General features: G+C 42.9%; 1 protein-coding gene across 10 annotated transcripts in view; it reads left to right on the forward strand.

Annotated features, from left to right (window-relative positions):
• Window positions 1-20011, forward strand: part of UNC80 (unc-80 homolog, NALCN channel complex subunit) — a 140711-nt gene that overhangs the window by 73140 nt on the left and 47560 nt on the right. For 8 of the 10 annotated variants that reach the window (XM_026117143.2, XM_026117382.2, XM_026117546.2 and 5 more), the window contains exons 28-40: window positions 795-895; window positions 3730-3927; window positions 5994-6101; window positions 6837-6975; window positions 10405-10586; window positions 11434-11565; window positions 12102-12288; window positions 13434-13565; window positions 14095-14238; window positions 15815-15915; window positions 17364-17450; window positions 18296-18479; window positions 19181-19275. In XM_026117143.2, the coding sequence (XP_025972928.1) occupies window positions 795-895; window positions 3730-3927; window positions 5994-6101; window positions 6837-6975; window positions 10405-10586; window positions 11434-11565; window positions 12102-12288; window positions 13434-13565; window positions 14095-14238; window positions 15815-15915; window positions 17364-17450; window positions 18296-18479; window positions 19181-19275 (1790 nt within the window). The remainder of the gene's footprint in view (window positions 1-794; window positions 896-3729; window positions 3928-5993; window positions 6102-6836; window positions 6976-10404; window positions 10587-11433; window positions 11566-12101; window positions 12289-13433; window positions 13566-14094; window positions 14239-15814; window positions 15916-17363; window positions 17451-18295; window positions 18480-19180; window positions 19276-20011) is intronic. The other 2 variants (XM_026117300.2, XM_026117700.2) reach the window with 1 other exon arrangement.

The following is a 20011-nucleotide window of genomic DNA, read 5'->3' on the forward strand; positions in this document are numbered from 1 at the left end:
AGCTGAAATAACCTGCCAAACTTAATGGTCATTTTTATGTTGCCCGAAAGTTACTTCAGTCGATAAACATAGAGAGTGGGATTGCCTGTTCTGTAGATTTTGGCAAGTCGCAGTTCACTTAAAGAAGAGAAAGAAAGGACTAACCAGAGTTAGTAACCCAGCCATCCATTAACAGCATTAGTGTTAGTATTACAGCAAGCCCATAGATAACGAAATGGCTGCAGGAAACACAGGGATCAGCATAGTTCCCAGAGAAGTTTGTCCCTTGCTTAAGTTCTTTAGAATTAGTATGCTAGAATCAGGATTTTTTTCCCCTTTCATCCCCGTGTTGTTAGCAGTTTCCATGGGCACTTAACAGTGACTTTGCCCATTGGTGTTTCTAGTTGGATGCCACTTCTGGTTGGATTTTTGTTGACATTTTAACCACAGAGCCCAGTCAATGCAGATCACTAAACCAACCATTTGCAGCATCTGAATGGTGCAAATAATTTGTTTCCTGTTGATTTTATTTTACCTTCTCCCCTTCCATTAAAGAAAAAAGTGGGGAGGGATCAGTGTTTGGTACTGCCAAGATGGCCTGAGCGCCGCATATGAGAGGTTCTTGTAATTGTCAAGCCAGCACAAAAAAAAAAGATTGGTGAGGGGTGTCCAAAAGCAGTCTGTCCAGCGTGGCATATTCTGTGTACTCTGATCTGTTTCCACAAGGCTGGCCTGGCTTACAAGTGCTGTCCCTAGGCTTTAAGCACATAGGGAGCAATAAAAGCAAACACCTTTTGGGTATTTTTCTTTTGAAGAAGGGAGTCCTTGGAGCGCGAGCGAACCTAGCATTGAGCCCGAGCTGCTGAGCAACACAGGCACGGAGGAGAACTATCATCGGAACATGTCGTGGCTGCATGTAAGTACGAGTCCCTGGCAGTGCTCTCGAGGCTGGTGTTTTTAGTAGGAAAACCTTTGTGCTGGCACTGACCTGATCAGAGTCTCTGCTTTCTTGATGTAGCATCAAGGATGTCAAGTGTAAGTAAGCTGCAACCTTTGGAAATTGGACATTTGCCATCTGCAAGCATCTGAAATGGAAAAAAACTGGAGAGTTTTTCTCTTGCTCCCTCTGTCCCTTTCATGTATTTAGTTTGTAAAGGACCGTTTCTCACTAGGCATGCTGGGACAGCCATGCTATCTCAGCTGAAAAGTCTGTCTGGTTCAGTATTTTATTTCTAGCATGGCTAGTAGCGAATAGTTCAGGAGGAGTAATAGGATAGGTTATAGCATGACCTTGTCTCCCAGCTTCTGCTAAATGATATTTTAGGAGCTACTTGGGTTGGAAGTTCTGTTGTGACCACTATGTTTAATAGCTATCAAAATATTTTTCCTCAGCAAGTTTGTCCAAGCCCTTTTTGAGCCAATTTATATACTTTTGTCTCCATGAAATCCTATGGCAATGAGCTTAATTATGCACCTTGTGAAAAGAAAATACCCTTGGAACATTTTATTTGATTATATTGAGTGCCTTCTATAACAATGTCTAACCCAGCAGAGCCTTGGGTAGTTTTGACTCTGACACATGCATGTGTCTCTGGTATTATTGTCTGCACAAATCACTGTCTTGGGGAGGGAAGGGTTATTACCCCCATTTTACAAGATGACAAACCAAGACAGATGTGCAGGGACTTAGTACTCTGCTTAAGAAGTAGGACAAGAAGTAGTGCAGCTAGTGGATCCAAGATAGTGACTGACTGGGCAGTTCATTCAGTCCATCTCCTGCTCCTCAAGGGAGGCCACAGGAAGGCAAATGGGCAAGAGTTGACACCTTGGGTTGGACAGTTGTCACTGTGGGTTGCAGATAGTCCTCAGGCTGTATTTTGAGGATCCACATCCTGAGTGATTTGCCCTCAGTCATGCAAGGAGTTTGAGGCAGGCCAGGGAACTTGAACTTCATGTGTCCCAGGCTAGTTCCTCAGCCCCTGGACTACTCCACTTTTCTGTCACTTTTCTAATGTTGTTGGCAATGATTACACCTCGTTTGAAAATGCCAGTGTACTAGGATAAGCATGTAGATAGGGGAGTGTGTACTAGGAGATGAAGTGCTAGAGGATGAAGGCATTTCCCTACCTAGCGGTTAGGATAGGATGCGGTGCTTTTGCTTGGTGTGGGAGGATATATGGACTCATAAAAATGAGGCATAAGCTGGAGGAAACTTGAGCTATTTCTCTCACTTTGCATGTGATTGGCCTGCATAGGAGAAAGGAAGATTTGAAAAATAACCTGCTCCAGTTAATGCCACGCAAGTACCAACATTGCATGAGAATTTTCTCTTTTTGCTCTTTGGAAAGAAAGTGTGGGTGAATGGTAACTAAAACTGCAGCAAAACAAAAGCCTGTTTTATTTAATGGCCATTAACAAACCACTCAAAAGAATCACTGGTTGCAGTTGCTTCTCTGCATGCACCAGCATTTCCTTTATCTGACCTTCACAGCAGCCCTGAGTCTGGTGTCCTCACTCTGTGGCAGTGCTCATAGCAAGTGTCTATCTGAGACTGGGTAGAGGCTATGCAGTGCTGATCAGATGTGCACCATTTGCACACTGGTATGCTGCAGCACTGGTGGCTTGAGTTATTCCTGAGTGACCCCCAAGTAATGTGGGGGGTTTAAATTAAGCTTCTGATTTTTTTGGAAGCCTGAATATTTGAGGGTTGGCAGTGATGTGGCTGCCTTACTTGAGGGAGCAGGTAGATTGCAGCTGCACAGGCATCAAATACATGGAAAAAGTGGAATAGCCTCTTTCTAGTGGTTCTGGGTATTTCCCCGCTAGTTTGTGAGATGAAGAGAAGGGTTCAAAAAGGCCAGTTATGGCTGACGTAACAGCTTGGGGGTGCCTGTGTGTTTTCTTTAGAGTGCTATGAAGTGGTTGTGTTTGTGTGTGACATGAAGACCTGTGTATGAAAGAGCTGCTGGCCTGAGCTCTGCTCCTCTAGGAGGGAACCTTCTGAGTTATGTCCAGAAGACAGTCACTGAAGTGTAGATCTACCCAAGGTTGCTTTTAATTGTTTAGTTTGGGGATAATAGCAATGTGTCTGCAGCAAAGCAGGGCTCAATATAGATAAATGCCCCGATATTTGCTATGTTTTTTAAATGGGTTTTGCAGCACTCTGCTGCCATATGACAGTACTTCTAGAAGTAGCAACTGAGCCAGCTAACGCAAAGCTAGGCTGGATGATCTGCCCAAGCACAGTGAGGGAAGCGTACACATGACAACTGGCACAGCTTATTCCTACTTGAGAGCATATCAGGACATTTCTGTTCCCTTTTCATAGAGGAAGCTAACCCCAGAACCTGGTTGGGTTTGCTACTTACTAATGATGATTGAGTTGACACTTTCCAGTCTAAGCCGTTGTCTCAGCGTTGGGGATACAACAGCTTTTCTGCAAACTGAGGGAATAGTTTCCCGCAGCCTTAGTCCTGCCACCAGCCAAGCATACAAATCTACAGCAACTCTGACTCTCTAACTGCTTTGTTAGCATTGATGTTTCTTTAGCCAAGCCTAGCACATTTGTAAACTACTTGCAAGTATGGAGCTCAGCACAGCCAGCCGCACCTTTTCAAAAAGCTGTGTTGAACTCCATGCCTCCGCAGCTAAGCTGTGGAAAAGTTAGCTTGACTGTCCCCTCACTGGCTGCCCTGTGTAGTTCTCTGCAACTCTCATTTCTGTAGGTAACTTTTTTTTTTTCCTTTCAAGGTTATGATCCTGTTGTGCAACCAGCAAAGTTTCATATGTACCCACATTGACTACTGTCACCCCCACTGCTACCTCCATCACAGCCGGTCCTGCGCTCGCCTTGTCCGGGCCATCAAACTCCTGTATGGAGACACAGTGGACTCTCTCCGAGAAAACAGCACACTGAACAGCGTGGCAAGAGGCAAAAAGCAAAAGGAGGTGAGTAGACAACCAAAGCAGATTTTCTTTTTTTTTTGTCCAGGCAGGGAATAATTGCCATGAAGGACTGCATAACATGCTTAAGCAGGGTTCTTTCATGGCAAATGGAACACAGTACTTCACAAATGCAGCTCTGCTGTAAGAAACTATTAAGTCATTTAGTATTAGGGAAGGAATGTAATCTGTATTGATTGAGAACAATCTTGGTTACTGCTAAGGACATTTAAAAGTCTAAAGCCTGACTTTAATGTTCTTTTATGGCGTCTGCTTTTCAGCCCCTGGAGTCTAGTCTCTTTCTTCATATGTTCTTTTTTGTCCATTAATAAAATCATTCTTGAAGTTTTTATAAACTTTTGCATAATTTCTTTTTTTTAGGTGTGAACTCCCGGATCTGTTCAAAGAATTATATACATTAGCTGCTGTCTTTAATGGTGCACTCTTTAGTGACAGACTTTTAATAACCAGTTCAGTGAGGTATTCAGATGAGATCGTGCCTTTTAGCTGTATGAGTGGTCCCTTTAAACTTTTAACTTCAGTGGAAATGCTTTTCAGCTGTCAGTAAAGCAACCAAAGAGATAGCAAGCTGAATCATGTCAACTGCTGATTAATACTTCTATATTCCTGATCACAGTAGACAGGCTACAGTTACTCTGAATGTTTGTAATGGTGGAGTCATTCAAAAACTTAGCAATAACACCAAAAGCAAAATGTTTGTGAAACTCTCTTCAAGATTTCAGTTGGGTAAAGTGTCTATCATCTCTAAAAGTGGAAGATGAAGGAGTATGAGATAAGTTCATAATGTTTCTTCATGAACCAGTAGATTGTTTGTTTCCTGCCAAGTTAGAAAATTGAAGGATGGCGTATGGAACGAAGCATAGAGCAGATGAAACAAGAGGTAATGATTCTGCTTTCTTGGAAACAGCATCTCCCATCTAGTTCCTGTGGCACAGAAAAGCAATGTATCACTCTGGATATTTAGGAAAAGAGGCAGTCATTTGCCCTGCAAAAGGCAGGCTTGAGATGAACAGCTGGCAGTGTTCATGAAAGGTAGCAGAAGAATAGTGTGCGTTCTTGCGTGTTGTTTCCTCACCAACTCTGAATTACAAGGTGAAGTGATACATGTTTCATGATCCTCCAAGGCCATCAAACAACAGCAAGGAAAAAAAGAAATCGAGAGACGATAAGGTTTCCTCCAAACACATGTGCTGTGTTTGTGCAGACCTCACTGTAGAAGAGGGATTGATAACATTTAGATCTTATCTAACTGTACACCTTTTCCCCGTGATCCCCATGTTTCAGTGTTCTTCAAGTGCTGTCATTCTCTGGCTACCTGGGCACCATTTTCACATTTATCAGGGTTCCAGAGGAACCTCACTTTTACCCTCACAGTTTGCAGTATGGAAGGCTGGAGATAGCTGCAGTATGCAAACGTGGTCATGTGCTCCCTTGAGGTTTGTGATTCCCCTGGTAAATGGTTGCAGAGCCCTGACGTTAAATAGCAGGCTACCAGCTTGGATAATTATTATTATCTACACTGTGGATAATGAACATAAGCAAGACTTGTCACTGTCAATTCAATGCATGGCAGTCTGGGACAGCTCTCAGGCAGGCATAAGCTCAGTTCCTGAAATACATTGTTGCTTGTGTTTTCTGAGGAAGAAGAGAGGAAAAACGTAGCTGAGACAAATCAATGTTGTACACAGCAAACACCTCAATTCAGTCATTTTGAGAAGGAACCTGTGGACTCTGTGCCCCTAATCTGTTTAAAGCACTGTTCTCCTAAAATACATAGCTGTGCCATCTCTGAAGATTGCACAGTGCACAGTCACATCCCTCATTTGGTTCATTGGCTTCTGCCTTAATCTTTTATTGGGAAAAGCAATATTAAAAAGAGTACAAAATTGGTGAGATACATCATCTCAGGGATGCCTAGGCCTGTTGCAAGGCATGCCACCTCTGCTACTGGACAGCTCCTAGTCTGTGGAAATTCCTCTTGGAAATGATTTCCTCGCTTTCCAAATTCTGGGAAACCTAAATCTGAACTCTTTTTTTTTTTTTTCCCCCAGTGCTCAGACAAGTCATGCTTGAGAACTCCCTCTCTAAAAAAGAGAGTGATCGATATCAACTTGGAAGGGAAGAAGGACTCTGGAATGTTAAAATACATCAGGCACCAGGTATTGAGTAGGCCATATGCTTGTTGGGAGGTTGATACATAGATGTCAGGTCAGATTTTAAGAAGAGGAAAAATGTATATGGAGCTCTGAGCCTGTGTGAAGGAAAGAACTGGCATTCCTGCATATCAGTTCAGGCCTATATGCTTCCCCCAGCTGAGTAATGCTAAATTTAAGCCTCTTAAGGTGACCCCTGTCAAAGAACCTTTAAACACACAGCTCAATTTAATGGTAATCACTGTTTCTCGCTTCCCATAGGCAAACATGTGTCAAATACTAGATCTACAAAAATAAAAAAAATCCCCAAATATGCTTAAATATAAGCTGTCAGTTTACAGCAAGATGGAATAGTTTTCTTCGTCCTTTCTTGCTTAGTGTTCCTAAAGAAGCACAGGGCTGTTAACAGGACTGTTCTTGGCAGTCTGTGAGACTTTCATGGCTATGTATCAGTGTTTGTGCAAAACCTTGGAGAAGTTTCTCTTTCTTTTTGCCCTTTTTATCAATGTTTTGGTGACATGAGTGACTAGCAACAGACTCAAGGAAGTAGCTTGCAAACCCTTCTGTTTCAGTGTAGTTTGAAAGCAACGTTCTTCTATGGAGCATTAACTGAAATGGCTAAAATCAGAGGTTGTCAGTGGATAATCTGCAGTCCAAAGCCCGGGTGAAATTACTAAGTGTATTATTCACTGTATATAGTTTGCACAGCTCAGTTCTGAGGCATGGCTTTGTTTTTTGCAGGTAATGAGCCTCTCTCCTGCACCTTTATCACTGCTAATCAAGGCAGCTCCTATCCTCACAGAGGAGATGTATGGGGACATCCAGCCCGCAGCATGGGAGCTCCTGCTCAGTGTAGATGAACACATGGCTGGAGCGGCAGGTAAGGGAACGAAACCAGTTAGTGTGGCTACCCCTGCCGCTCAGCTCACAGCAGACCACAGGGCCTTGCCAGTCTGCTTTGTAGTGGAGAAAGTCTTAAGGACATCAAGGTTTTTAGAGGGGCTGTTTAGTTTTGAAAGACCTGTGTGTGTTTTTGTGCTCTGTACAAAAGAGGTAATCAGAAGGATCAGGAAGGCAGTTTGTCAAGCCCTGGTTGCAGTTGATGGTTAGAGAATAAGCAAAATTGGTATTTGTGTTTGACCTGCTTTACAGGCAGAAGAAAAACAGCGATTTAATCTGTCCACAGAATTTACTGAAGTATTTGGTATTTTGCCTCCTGGAAATTGTTAGTACCAGCTGAGGGTCGATACAAAAACCAAGAAAGGGGATGAGAGTGGAACTGTCACAGCTCCTCTGCTGTGCTGAAAGAAAAATTCTCATGTTGCAAGGAGACAACAGCATTGCTCAGTGAACAGTCTTGGTATTTATTTTACATTTTCACTTGGTACTAAATTGTGTGGATACTATTTGCTGATGACACACAGCTGGGAGGCATCTTTAAGAGAGAAAAAGATCAGAATACCATATACCTGTGAGTGTATTACCTTGAAAAAGGAATTCTAGACATGAGATGAGATTTGTTATTACAAAGTCTAAGATTATGCCCTTGCAAACTAATATGAAGATTTTTCTGTTACGAGCTTGGATCTTCTGCCATAGAACTGATACAGCAGCAGAAAAGTTTGGGGTGTTTCAGTTGGCCAGAGGATGACTGTGAATTAGCAAGCCTAAGTCAGCTATGAAGACAACACATGTAGTCAGGATGTGTCAGAAGAGGTATTTCAGTAGCGATAGAAAGTATTAGTATTGTTGTGCAGCACATTGTACAGTTACCTGCAACACAGTGCAGCCATGCACAATTCTTGCCCAAGAAAGAAACATTTGAATGGGACAAGTACAATGAAAGACTGCTAGGACAGGAGGCAAAATGAAGAACTTGTATGATGAGGATATTTATTTAATTGATTTGGGTGAAGGCTGAGAGGGGATACTGTTGCACTTCATAAATGCATTCGAGCAGGAAGCAATAGACACCAGGCAAGGAGGAAGAATTATTTAAGCCATGGTGACATAAAGATAGTTATGAACTCTCCATGACTTCTTTCAGCTGGAAAACAGAAGATTTCTAACCACGAGAAAAGAGAGTAATCTGGAACAGCAAATGTACTCAGGTTTTGGAGTTTGTGAAAGGGATTGGATGCAACTGAGGAGGCCCCTTCTAGTCTTAGGATCCTGTCTAAACGCTCACAGCCAGTGTGTGCTGATGCCAGATGTTCAGAATCGTGGGCCAGGCCCCTAGAAATCATGACCATATCACACACACAAAACACAAATTACTTAAAATACAAATTTAAGCAATTGAGTTTGTTTGTTAGTCAATCTCCTGAGATTTTGGAATTCCGCCTTTCTGTACCCCTGCAGCCAGGTGAGTGCCTTAAGGACTGTGATCTTTCCTAGATTTGTGCATCTAAGGGAGTCACCACAGGAGTTTTTACAGTGGAGATTAAATTACAGGCATTTTTATCAAAAGCTGCTGACAGTACAAGAGCTTTGAAGTGCTCTTCAGACGTCTCTCCCCTTTTCCTCACACTCCAATCTAGGTTACCAGTCCTTCATTTTCCCCTCATAGCAATGAATTTTGCCCTGAAGTCCATTATTGTACTCTGCATCTCATCATCTTCATCAGTTCTGCTTCCCCCAGCTTTCCATCTGCTCCACCAGTGCACAGTGCGCTACCTCTTCAGCTCACAGTCTCCTGTGCCCTCCCCTTCACCTTTGCCTTCCCCAGGCCAAATGTGTTGAAAGGGAGAGAGGAGCAAAATAAAGAAGGGAAACCAGCTGCCTTAAACGCCGCTCCTTTCCCCCCTTCAAGGCCCTTTTAGGGGAATAATTTTGGCTGCTACTCTTCTCCTTTATCCAAAACTTACTGAAGCTTACAGAGAAGGGAATAGAGTTTTGCCATTCTCCCTGAGGAACCCTCGCTGACTGTGGGATACATCTTCCTCCCTCTCCCCTTCCTGTGAAGGGAGGATTAAAAACCGTTTGAAGGCCTGGAGTAGCTTTCTAGTTGCAAGAGTGATTTCAGCCCCAACATAAGTTGCTTTCATCAAGGAGAAAGCATGAGAAGTGGCAGTGGCGCATGCTAAAAGGAACTGCCATGCTAGTGTACAATGGCACCATCTACTGACCCCTTCCAAGGCTGTATTTCTTTTCTGAGCAGTGAAGCCTCTCAGCATGATTCACACTTTTAAATCAGGCCTACTAAGATTTGACATAGTTGCACTGAAAACACCAAAGGGTAGAAAATTCTTCTGAGCTGGTAAAACAGGAGGTTCCATATGGATTTGGAGCAGGATTTTGGGGCAGAACTAAGAGCCCTTGAAGTGGAAAGCTGAACCTAAGCACTGAAAGAGCAGCCGCCTTGTTCTGTGAATGTTCAGACTGCCCCCATCAGCACGACTGTCATGCCTGGCACCTTCTGAACAAGTGTTGAGGCAAACAAGATGGCAAATCTCCTCTTTCTACTAGGGGAAAACAGCCACATAATCTAGAGAAATTGTCTCCAGTGATCTATGGTGAGCTAGTGGTCTAAAGAAGCCGTGCTCTCTAACTGCCACCCAACTCCCACAGCACCACTATTCCCCCTGCTTTTGGTTCCTGTTCCTGCCCCACAGATACCCATCTAAATTAATTGGCCTCCATGGATTTGGAGTTGGGCTATGTCTATTTATATGCAGATATGCTCAAATGAAACAGCTATGGGCCAGCTCAACTTCTGTTGTGCTACTTTCCAGTTTGATCTGATCTTTTCTCTCTCAATTCATAGCAGCTCCATTTTCTCTTGGAGGCAGACTGTGATCACTGCACGGTGTCCAGCTGGCTAACAACCTTTCTTTAACCCAATAAAAATAGGCAAGTGAGTTCTCTATTAGTGCACTGCCTCCTGCTGTGAGAGGAAGGCTGAGCTTCTCTTGAGTCAGCCTTTATTAATCGTTACAGAAATCGCTTAGAAGTGAATCCTTGAAAGCCGAACCATATTAGTTTTGTTACTCCAAGAGGTGCTTGTTGCTTTAAATCAGTCATGACTGAGATTTTAGTGAGAAGGGCAAAGCTGTATTTTATTTTTAAAGCAGGTTTGTCAGAACCTTTTACAAGCATCACATATAATGCTGAATGGCTCCCAAAGATGGAATCTGACTTGCTTAGTTTCATGAAGCAGTGCAATTTTCACCAGGGCTGGTAAAGTGCTGATCTCATTTTTGGCGTCAAGGTTTCTTTTTGCTGTGGGAGTTTGTACAGCTGCAATTTCTGTCTGCCAAATAAACATATTAATGAGGAAAACAGATGATCAGATGTTCTCTCCTTGCAGCTGCCATGTTCCTGCTGTGTGCTGTGAAAGTGCCTGAGGCTGTTTCTGACATGCTGATGTCCGAATTTCATCACCCAGAAACAGTGCAAAGACTTAATGCCATTCTTAAATTTCACACGCTCTGGAGGTTCAGATATCAAGTTTGGCCACGAATGGAAGAGGGAGCACAGCAGATCTTTAAGGTAGGTGAGACACATGAAACACACTGTTGCCATTTGTAGCTTGCCTTGTGGGATGGATGTGTTGTGACTTGCTGCCATGAAATTGTCTCAAAATCAGATTAGAAAAAAAAAGGGTCACACAAGCCCCACTGGAGGGGGAGGCGATCTGTAGAATTCTTGTGCAAAATGGAGTCCAGTGGGGGTGCAGATCAGGAAAAGCATTAGAGAAGGAAAGAAACCTGTGTCATACATGGTCTTACAATGTAGAGAGATGCAGAGTTGGGATAATTTTGCAGAGCTAATTAATGTCTTGGGTACTTTTGCTCGTGTTTCATTAGCAGTGCAGTTTCATTAGCAGTGCAGTTTTGTTAATATTGGTATGCTGTAACTAAATGTCTTCCACAAATTGTAGAAGAGCCATTGCTTGACAAGTTGGTACTTTTCAATCTGACCCAGCAGTGCTAGAATTCATTTCACAGAGATGGCTTACGTTTTCTTTGATTGGAGCAGTGTTACAGGTGAACGATTTGTTTGCAGATGATTCTTGATAGAGGTTCTATAAATCCCAGAGCACATACTGTTCTTTTAACCTCATGCTGAATTGTGTCATGGACACGTCTATGAGACTATCTGCTTTTAAACTGAGAAACCGCCATTCGGACGGACAAAACAATTTCCTCTTTTCCCCCAAAATGCTCTATAGTTTGAAAAAAACATGGCTTGTTGCTGAACCATGTGCTGGGTGCAATTCCATGTTCATCTGTGAAAAGCACTAGCAGAAGGAACAGAAGTGTCTGTTCTGTATTTAAATCCATCCCCCAAATTATTTTTCTCTCTCCTCATTTTAATCCTCTGTGTTTTTGTTTAGATCCCTCCTCCAAGTATAAACTTCACTCTGCCTTCTCCTGTCCTGGGGATGCCATCTGTGCCAATGTTTGACCCCCCCTGGGTCCCTCAGTGCAGTGGGAGTGTGCAAGATCCTATCAACGAAGACCAGTCGGTAAGTAAAGACATTGTGAGAGTGAATGTTCTTTTTTCCCAATAAGGGCATGGGGGAAGCTTGAGCCAAAAGATGTGGTCTAAACTCTAATTTTTTTTGTCTCCCTCAGCTGGGGAGGATTTAATCAGTACACTGTCAGTGCAGGACACCCAGAATTTTCTATATGGCCATTAGGCTTTTCTGAGTGTTCAGCAAGAGACTGTACTGCATAACACAGCCCTATGAAAGACAGTAACTCAGATCTTAGTAGCACACAACTGTTCTCTCTCCAAAGGATTAGTTCACTGAACTTAGTGTTTGACAGACACAGTTTTCTCTGTGCTGGTTCATTCGGTATCTGTTCAGAGAAGTCTGTACCAAGGCTTATTGTAGACAAAAACTCTAAGAGGAGTAATCTCTGTTCAGCTAGCACTTGTCTGATTTGTATTTAGAAACTCAGTCGCTGAATGTCACTGAGGACTCTGGTGTGAAACCTGGGATGTGTGAGTCTTAACTAACTGCTTCAGGCTGTGTTTCTTCTCTTTCCTTTCTGACAGAAATCATTTTCAGCCAGAGCGGTGTCACGTTCCCATCAGCGAGCAGAGCACATCCTGAAGAATCTGCAGCAGGAGGAAGAAAAGAAACGCCTGGGCCGGGAAGCCAGTCTCATCACTGCCATCCCCATCACTCAGGAGGCCTGCTACGAGCCAACCTGCACACCAAGCTCAGAGCAGGAAGAAGAAGGTGTGCGGCAGGGCCTGGAACTCCCTTCCAGGAAAACTGAGAGCACCTGCCACCAGCATAGAGCATGGCTTAGGGGTGTGATGTCTCAGAACAGCAATCGTTAGTGCTAGGGAAGTCCCTACTTTGGTGTGCTCACCACTTCAGATCCTGCAAAAGCACTAGCACTGAATCAGTTTTGTAGCACTGTAAAGGTGGCAAGAAAGCACATCCATTTGTTGAAGAATGCAAATAAGAACAAGTGTAATTAAAAATTAGTGCAAGAAAAACACAAAAACTTGGAAACGCTGGGTGCTCACTATGTGTCCTGAGTCCCCCCTGCCCTGACTTCAGTGCAAAGTGCCAGCTCTTTCTGTCTCAATGCTCCAAGCATCTTGCAGGATCAGATTTTAATATGATGAGAATAGGGGACACTAAGAGTGAAATTTGTCTTTCCTAGCTTTAACCTTGTAATAGTTAAAGGGTAGGCTCCTTCCACAGCTGCTGCAGCAGGCAGTTCATCCTGTCTTAAGACTGGTGAGAGGAATCACCCATTGGAAGTACCTGTCTTAAGACACAGCTTAGGATAGGGTCAATTGCCTTGTGGAGTTTCCTCTCTTTATGGTGCCTAGAGGGGAAGCCTAGATGACCAGCTTAGCCTCAGTACTGAACGTTCAGATGGCCAAAATTATATGAGATGGATTGCACCCTGCAAGTTTAGTCTTTGGGTGAGCATTTTCATTGGTCCAGGCTAAGAGAGTGGAGAGAGTTCTTTAAAAGCATTCCAAGGTATATGCCATTGGGTAAGTTCAGTGGTGTCCAGATCTAGGCTTGCCATTGGGAAATTGGTGAGCAGAATAGCAGCTGAGTGGTACTTAGGAAAAAGTAAGCACCAGCAACCATGTTGGGTAATAGGATGTATATAAAGAGAAGTATACTTTAGAGCCACTCCGTTAAAACATGACTCACCAAAGCACTGGACACTCTCTTGGAGTGCTCTCCCCAGAGCATGAGGAAATTACCTACCTGATCTTTACAGATCTGAAATTGTGCCTTTTGAGTGTTGCCTGACTTCAATGTTCCACTTTGATTGCAAGTGCTCTCTCCTAGAAAGCTCTCTAAAGTCTGTCAGTTGGATCTGGATTGACATTTCCCACTCTCTTTGTCAGTAGAAGAAGTTGCCAACCTGGCCTCCCGCCGTCTCTCTGTGAGTCCTTCCTGCACCTCCAGTACATCTCATAGGAACTATTCTTTCCGCCGTGGCTCTGTCTGGTCAGTGCGGTCAGCAGTAAGTGCAGAAGGTGGGTTGACTACACTTTGGAGTATCCTTTCCTAGAATTTCCTTCCGTGGAAGCCTTTCTTGTTGACTTATGAAGTTGACAGCCTTTGCTTTTTGCTGAATGTGTTCACAAGCTCAAGCCACTTCAAAGTAAATTACTGCTCTGCATTATTTCGTTCATTCCTGCTTCACAGTGTCTCCCCTTATATCTCATTTTTTCATTTACACTGAGTAGTGTCTTGGAGAGCACTGTGGCTGAAATACAGTAATGAGTTCTGATTTCATTAAAAAGGAAATGAGTTGTCTAGAAAAAAGGAAGTATAAATTGAAAAAATAAATATTTACAATGAAAATCCTTGATGAAGAAGTTGGCTGGAGGCTCCGTTTCTTCTTGAAAATACCAGTAAAGCTGCCATGCTTGTGCAGCGATCAGATAGACTCTCATTTTGTTCTGTTTTTATAGCACATAACATAAATGTTTATTTAACCTACCTGGGTACTATTGCAGCTCATTCACTAATACAAACCTTCTGCTCTTCTTACTGCTCCAGATGAAGAACACACTACAGAGCATACTCCAAACCATCACGTGCCACAGCCACCTCAAGCTGTATTTCCAGCATGCATCTGTGCAGCGGTGCTCCCCATTGTCCATTTGATGGAAGATGGAGAAGTTCGGGAGGATGGAGTAGCTGGTACTGACCTAAATTAAATTTCCAGTAATTCTTGCTCAGGGGTGCCAGAATGTCCCAGTACTTTGAACAGTGACTTACATTTGTTAGGTGCCATAACTTAAATGTAAAAGAGGTATGACACAACACTATACTTGCTCATAGGTCCTGTCGCCTGTTATAATGTAACCATTTTACGGGCAGAAGTAGTATGTGTTATATATTATAAGCATGTTTTTTTGTTAAAATATTTACGAATAATCTATTAAATCCTCATAAACTATTTGAAAGTATATCTGCAACAGAATTGTGACCTTATAGGATTTTTTTCCTTTTTCCCATGATTTGTGTTTGGTTTTGAGAGTTTTTTTGTTATCTTCTTGGGCCCTTTTCTGGGCCTTCAATTCCAGGTGTTGAGAAGTTGGAAAGAGTCTAGTAGGAGGATACCAGAATGGTAAGAGGCCTAGAACAGGTGTTCTGTGAGGAGTGATTGCTGAAGCTTGGCTTGTTTGGTGTGGTGAAGAGGAAGCTAAGATGTAGAGGAAGTCTACAACTACTAGAAGAACAGTTATAAGGACTGTGGAGCCAAACTCTCCTTCATAGTGGCAGATAGTATAACACAAAAAAACAGCCGCAGCTTGCAGCTTGGGAGGTTCAGGTTGGAAACTGGAAAAAAAACTGCTTCACTAGGAATATAGTGCAGCCCTAGAACAAGTCACCTACACACCTGGTAGAATCTCCATCTTACAGCAGTCATCAAGCCTTGATTAGACAAAGCCATAGCTGACCTGATCTTAGGTTGGTGCTCCAAGCAGGAGGTTAGACTAGAGACCTTTGGAGGTCTGTTCCCACCAACATTTCTTTAGTCCAAATGGAAAGTTAACTACATACAGCTCAAACATTTTGTTTATGGTCTGTGATGTGCTTGTAAAGTAATAATAGGTTCTTCTGTATTTGTTTCTCTTAAATGTTTATAGATGGTGGATTGTTGCCCTTCCTTCCTATCTTATTCATCTTGTTGGCTGATTACACACTGATCAACTGTTACATTTGTCATTCATTTTAGGTGGGTGTAGCTAGCCACCCAAATAACATGTGCGTCATACTTTGATCAAGAACTGAGTACTAAAAACAAAATTTTGGGGAATTGATCAACCTTTCACAATCCCCTGCTGATTATTTGAATACTGTCCAAAAGTACCAAATAGAATCACTCAATAAATCATAGTGACATGGAGCTCCTATGCACCAAAAACTCCCAGAAGTATGTGAATTTATTTTTTTTTATTGTCTGATTTGCCCAGTGTGGAGTTGTTAATCTGAATAGTTATTTCCTTATTATTCCCCTGACTACACTGGCGAAGTGCTTCCTCTGATATCACCAGCAGTTGGGGAAGAAGGTTCAAATATTAGACCTGTCATTATTCACTACGATTGCTGCCCTGGTGACCAGGAATCCTGTTGCCTCAAAATGGCACCTCTGTTCTTTAGTCCAAAAACGATAATTGTAATAGAAGGTTAGGAATGTTTGCATCTAAGTGTGCCACTTCAAGGCTTTTCCAAGGCAGAGGGTTCTGACTTTCTTTTCTTTCTTTTACAGTAAGTGCTGTTGCTCAGCAGGTCCTGTGGAACTGCTTAATTGAAGACCCCTCTACAGTTCTGCGCCATTTTCTTGAGAAGCTCACAATAAGCAACCGACAGGTAGATTTTTTGTCTCCCCAGTGGTGTGTGTATTACATAGAGTAGAGGAGCATGGATGCAAGCAGAATCACTCTCTGGGTAGTGACTGAGGAATGTTTGCTATTATAATGTGGTTCAAAGTCTTTTAGGCCAATGTCATCGGTTGGCTTCAATCTGTGTACCACTGATGTGAATGGGACATAGCTGATTTACCCCCACGGAGGATCTGACCCTGCTTAAAGCCAAACCCTGAACAACTGTGAGTTAGTGAGCATAGCCCTCTCTATCTGATGTAAGCGATACTAACTCCACCCATACCACTCCGGTCAGTTCTCTCTGAAAGGTGAGAGTGGGCTTGTTTCTCCCTGGCTTATTAGATTGCTTTCTTGTGCTATGGCTAAAGTCTGTGGAAGAAAGGTTTGGCAGTTCAGACTGGATGAAAGGCAGAGTGCCTCTCCATACCAGTTTCTCAACTGCACACTTAGGGTATGATACTAATATCACTGTCCTCATCTTCCAAGCCACCATTTAAGAACTGACTGAAAAATGAGAAAGGCCAGGAAAGATTGCTTTACAGTTCCTTGAGTAATTAGGTCTCAGTGGTCTCACCATTCATGAGACTTCTCAGCCCCAGCCCCAGAAGTTTCTGTTTAAGTTCAAAGAGTCTCTCCTGTTTGTTAAGCATCTTTGAGAAGGAAGTTATTTATTGTCTAGTCTGAATGGCCTCTGAGCTGTCATAGTCTGCTGTTTTGTCATCTCCTCATAAGCCCACTACAACCAGAAGAGAACACAGAGAACAGGTATAGTTTCTTGGGAGCTTTCAGCAGATGTAGCATTGGCATGGGCAGTCCTGTGCATACTCATGCCCGTTATCACTAGCTCGAATAAGCTGTGGGTTAAGAGGATAAGGGCTGTTAGAAGGAACTTATGATATGGACCATTTGTCCTTGGCTGACAGTGAGATTCCTCCCTGCCTCCAGCTGCCTCCTAGACACACACTTCCCTAAAAGAACTTGCTAGTCTGCGTGAAAGAAAGCACCCCCTGGAAGAAGAAAAGTTAGATTCTGCTCCTGTATCTACCCAGAAACCACAAACATTGAGTTGAACTGAGCTAGATGGCACACTGTCTCTGCAAGATCATCCAGGTAGTGCTTCGTTGTGATAAGAAAGATTTAGTATTGTTGCAGGAAGAAGAGTGTGGAATCAGGACATTACAGTCAGGACAGATTACAGTAGGAAGTTTTGGCCTCTCTCAGGTCAAAAAGAAAGACATTGACCTGGGTACTGTGCCCTGGGCCTTACATTGGGAATCATGGTGACAGTCATATAGTTCCTCCTCATGCACTGAGAGACAGAGCAGAACAAGGGAGTATGGAAAAGTGGGGAAAAAACAAAACAAGGGAGGACAGACAGGAGAAGGCTTTTCTCTATTTTGTGATGGAAAAAAACCCCATTTGCTCTTCTCCCAGGATGAACTGATGTATATGTTGAGGAAGCTTTTGTTGAACATTGGAGACTTCCCTGCCCAAACATCGCATATCCTCTTTAACTATTTGGTGAGTAGTTCATGGGTTTACTGTGTAGCCCATAATCTTGGCTCTGCCAGCGTGTGTCCCAATGACTGGATGTCACAATCTGCAAGGAAATGAATGCTCTATAGCTTTTTCTTTATAGCTTGTATCTGCTACTGGCTGTTGAGGCAAATCACCAGGCTTACACCTGTCTTTTATTCCTTGTATTTAGGGAGAGGGAAAGGAATCTTTAACTTTTCTGTTAAGCCCCTAAACTCTGTCACGGGTTTCTAAGTTTTAACCATGAACGATAAATTGTAGACCAATGGAAGGATTCCAACACCTGAAACCTTTAACTATTACACTTAATTTTGATTCCTAAAGTGCTTTGCTTTTGGGCAGTCCCATTGGAGCAAATCTAGTAGCTTCTTTCATAACTGCGGAAAATGCAGTTGCTGCAGTTCTTTCAGAGCCTGGGCATGAAAAACTAGACAAAGATGTGTGCTACCCCAGGAGTCCTCTGTCCTTTGCGAGTTGTCTGTGTGGCAGCACATCAAAGCAGAAGGGATGGGAAGTCTCCTACTGCACAGGTTCTCCCTTTTCCTCACCTACATCTCCCTTTCCTCACCCACGTTGGCTTTTTAGGCTGGCCTGGAATAGTCATTTTGCGCAAACCTCCCACACTGCCTCTCTGTCCTTCCCAGAAGAAGAAAGAACAGTACGTTTACAGGCAGCATAGTACTGTATGTAGCATGTATGAATTTTCGGGACTTAAGTTTAATGATTTGATCCTTCTCTGAGTGAAGAAAGATATTCTTGTCCTTTGTTTATACAATGCCCTGCACAAATAGTGTGTGTAACCTGGTATTCCTCTTATTTGTTACCTGCAGGTGGGACTGATCATGTATTTTGTACGTACTCCATGTGAATGGGGCATGGATGCCATTTCTGCCACACTAACCTTCCTTTGGGAAGTGGTGGGTTATGTAGAAGGCCTTTTCTTCAAAGATCTCAAACAGACTATGAAGAAGGAACAGTGTGAAGTGAAACTGCTGGTGACTGCCTCAATGCCTGGTATAAGAACTGAGTCTTTAGAGCTTTTTCACTTCTAAGTTCACTTATTTGCATACAACCACTTTGCTGCCAAAAGGTAGATCCATCAGAACTGGATCAGAAAAAGCCCTGCTTCAAAAAGCTACATATTCTAAGTCAGTTGTCCTTGAATTGAGGCTTCAGTCAGTAAATTCCAACTCTAATTCCTGGAGAGTCAGAAGGCTGTTTTAAGAGCTCTGAAAGAAGTAAACAGAAAGAGAATTAGAACAATCTGTCCAACTCAGAGCTTTGTGCCAGTTGGCCTGTGGAAGGCTGGTGGGATGGATCCTTGTAAGACTGTACCATTCAGAGCCAGTTTGATTTGATGCAGCCTCTCGTTTAAGTCTTGAGAGAGGCCAGGAGGACCATGCTGTGAGCCTAGGACTTTATGAGCCAGGCAAGATATTTCCTGCTGAAAAACAGGTCTGACCTTTTAGGCTCATTCCTTCCTCAGAGTGACCGTTGCTGTAAAGCTAGCTCAGTCCCTTAGGAACAGGTCAATTTCTTATCAAATATGGAAGTACGAGGCCGTGCTAACACTGCATAATAGATTCCAGACAGGACTGACATTGTCTGTCTGCTCAGGAATGAATTTTAACTATCACTTTTCCTCCATGGGCGATACTTTGAAATTAAGTTACTAAAAGAAGCCAGGGAGAATGCAATTGCTTTTCTTCCTTTAGGCACAAAGACCCTTGTTGTGCATGGACAAAACGAGTGTGACATCCCAACTCAGTTACCAGTCCATGAGGACACACAGTTTGAAGCTCTCCTGAAGGTAGGAGTAAGTTTTTTGAACTAGACAAGCCACTTAGTAGTAGATTTTAGCTGCCATATCTGTATGCCAGCAATAGATTCTGCCTGATCTTCCTGTTTCAGTGTGGAGGAGAGAAGCTGTGCTCTGATAGGCATTTCTGATTTCATACAAGGAGAGGCTGGTTGCAAGAAACTCTTACATTTTTGTTTAACAGGATCCTGCTTTAAAGGGTAATAGAAATGCCCTGACCTCACAGCCAGCCAAAACCCCATAAATGCAACTACATTTGAAGAAACTGCAGCGTGTTGGGTATTTGCTGCATATTATTCTTTGGATAAATATGTAACAAACTGAAGTGTTCGGTTTAATCAACTATAAAGACTAAACAGAATGATCACGATCAGAAGAAGTGATGGTTCAGTAGCCATGCTGATATGTTGGGAGATGTGAGGTCAATCTCCTTTTCTGTCAAAAGATTTCCTGATCACCTTAACTGAGCCACATAGGAAACAGGCCAGTACAAGCCTCCAGTTTGTCCAGCTGTGTTGACACACAATACAGCTGGACAAACTGGAATTGGGCATCTCAGTGCTTTGAAGGATTTGAACTTTAGTGCCTCTGTACATCCCCTGTCTATAAAACTTGGTAAGTACATAGTATGGAAATGTAATCTACAATATCCATATGTATCATTTAACCAGACAAATACACTTAATATGAAGAGAGACATAGAAATAAGTAACATCAGTCCTCAGGA

Source organism: Dromaius novaehollandiae, chromosome 7, assembly GCF_036370855.1.
Source record: "Dromaius novaehollandiae isolate bDroNov1 chromosome 7, bDroNov1.hap1, whole genome shotgun sequence".
NCBI lineage: Eukaryota > Metazoa > Chordata > Aves > Casuariiformes > Dromaiidae > Dromaius > Dromaius novaehollandiae.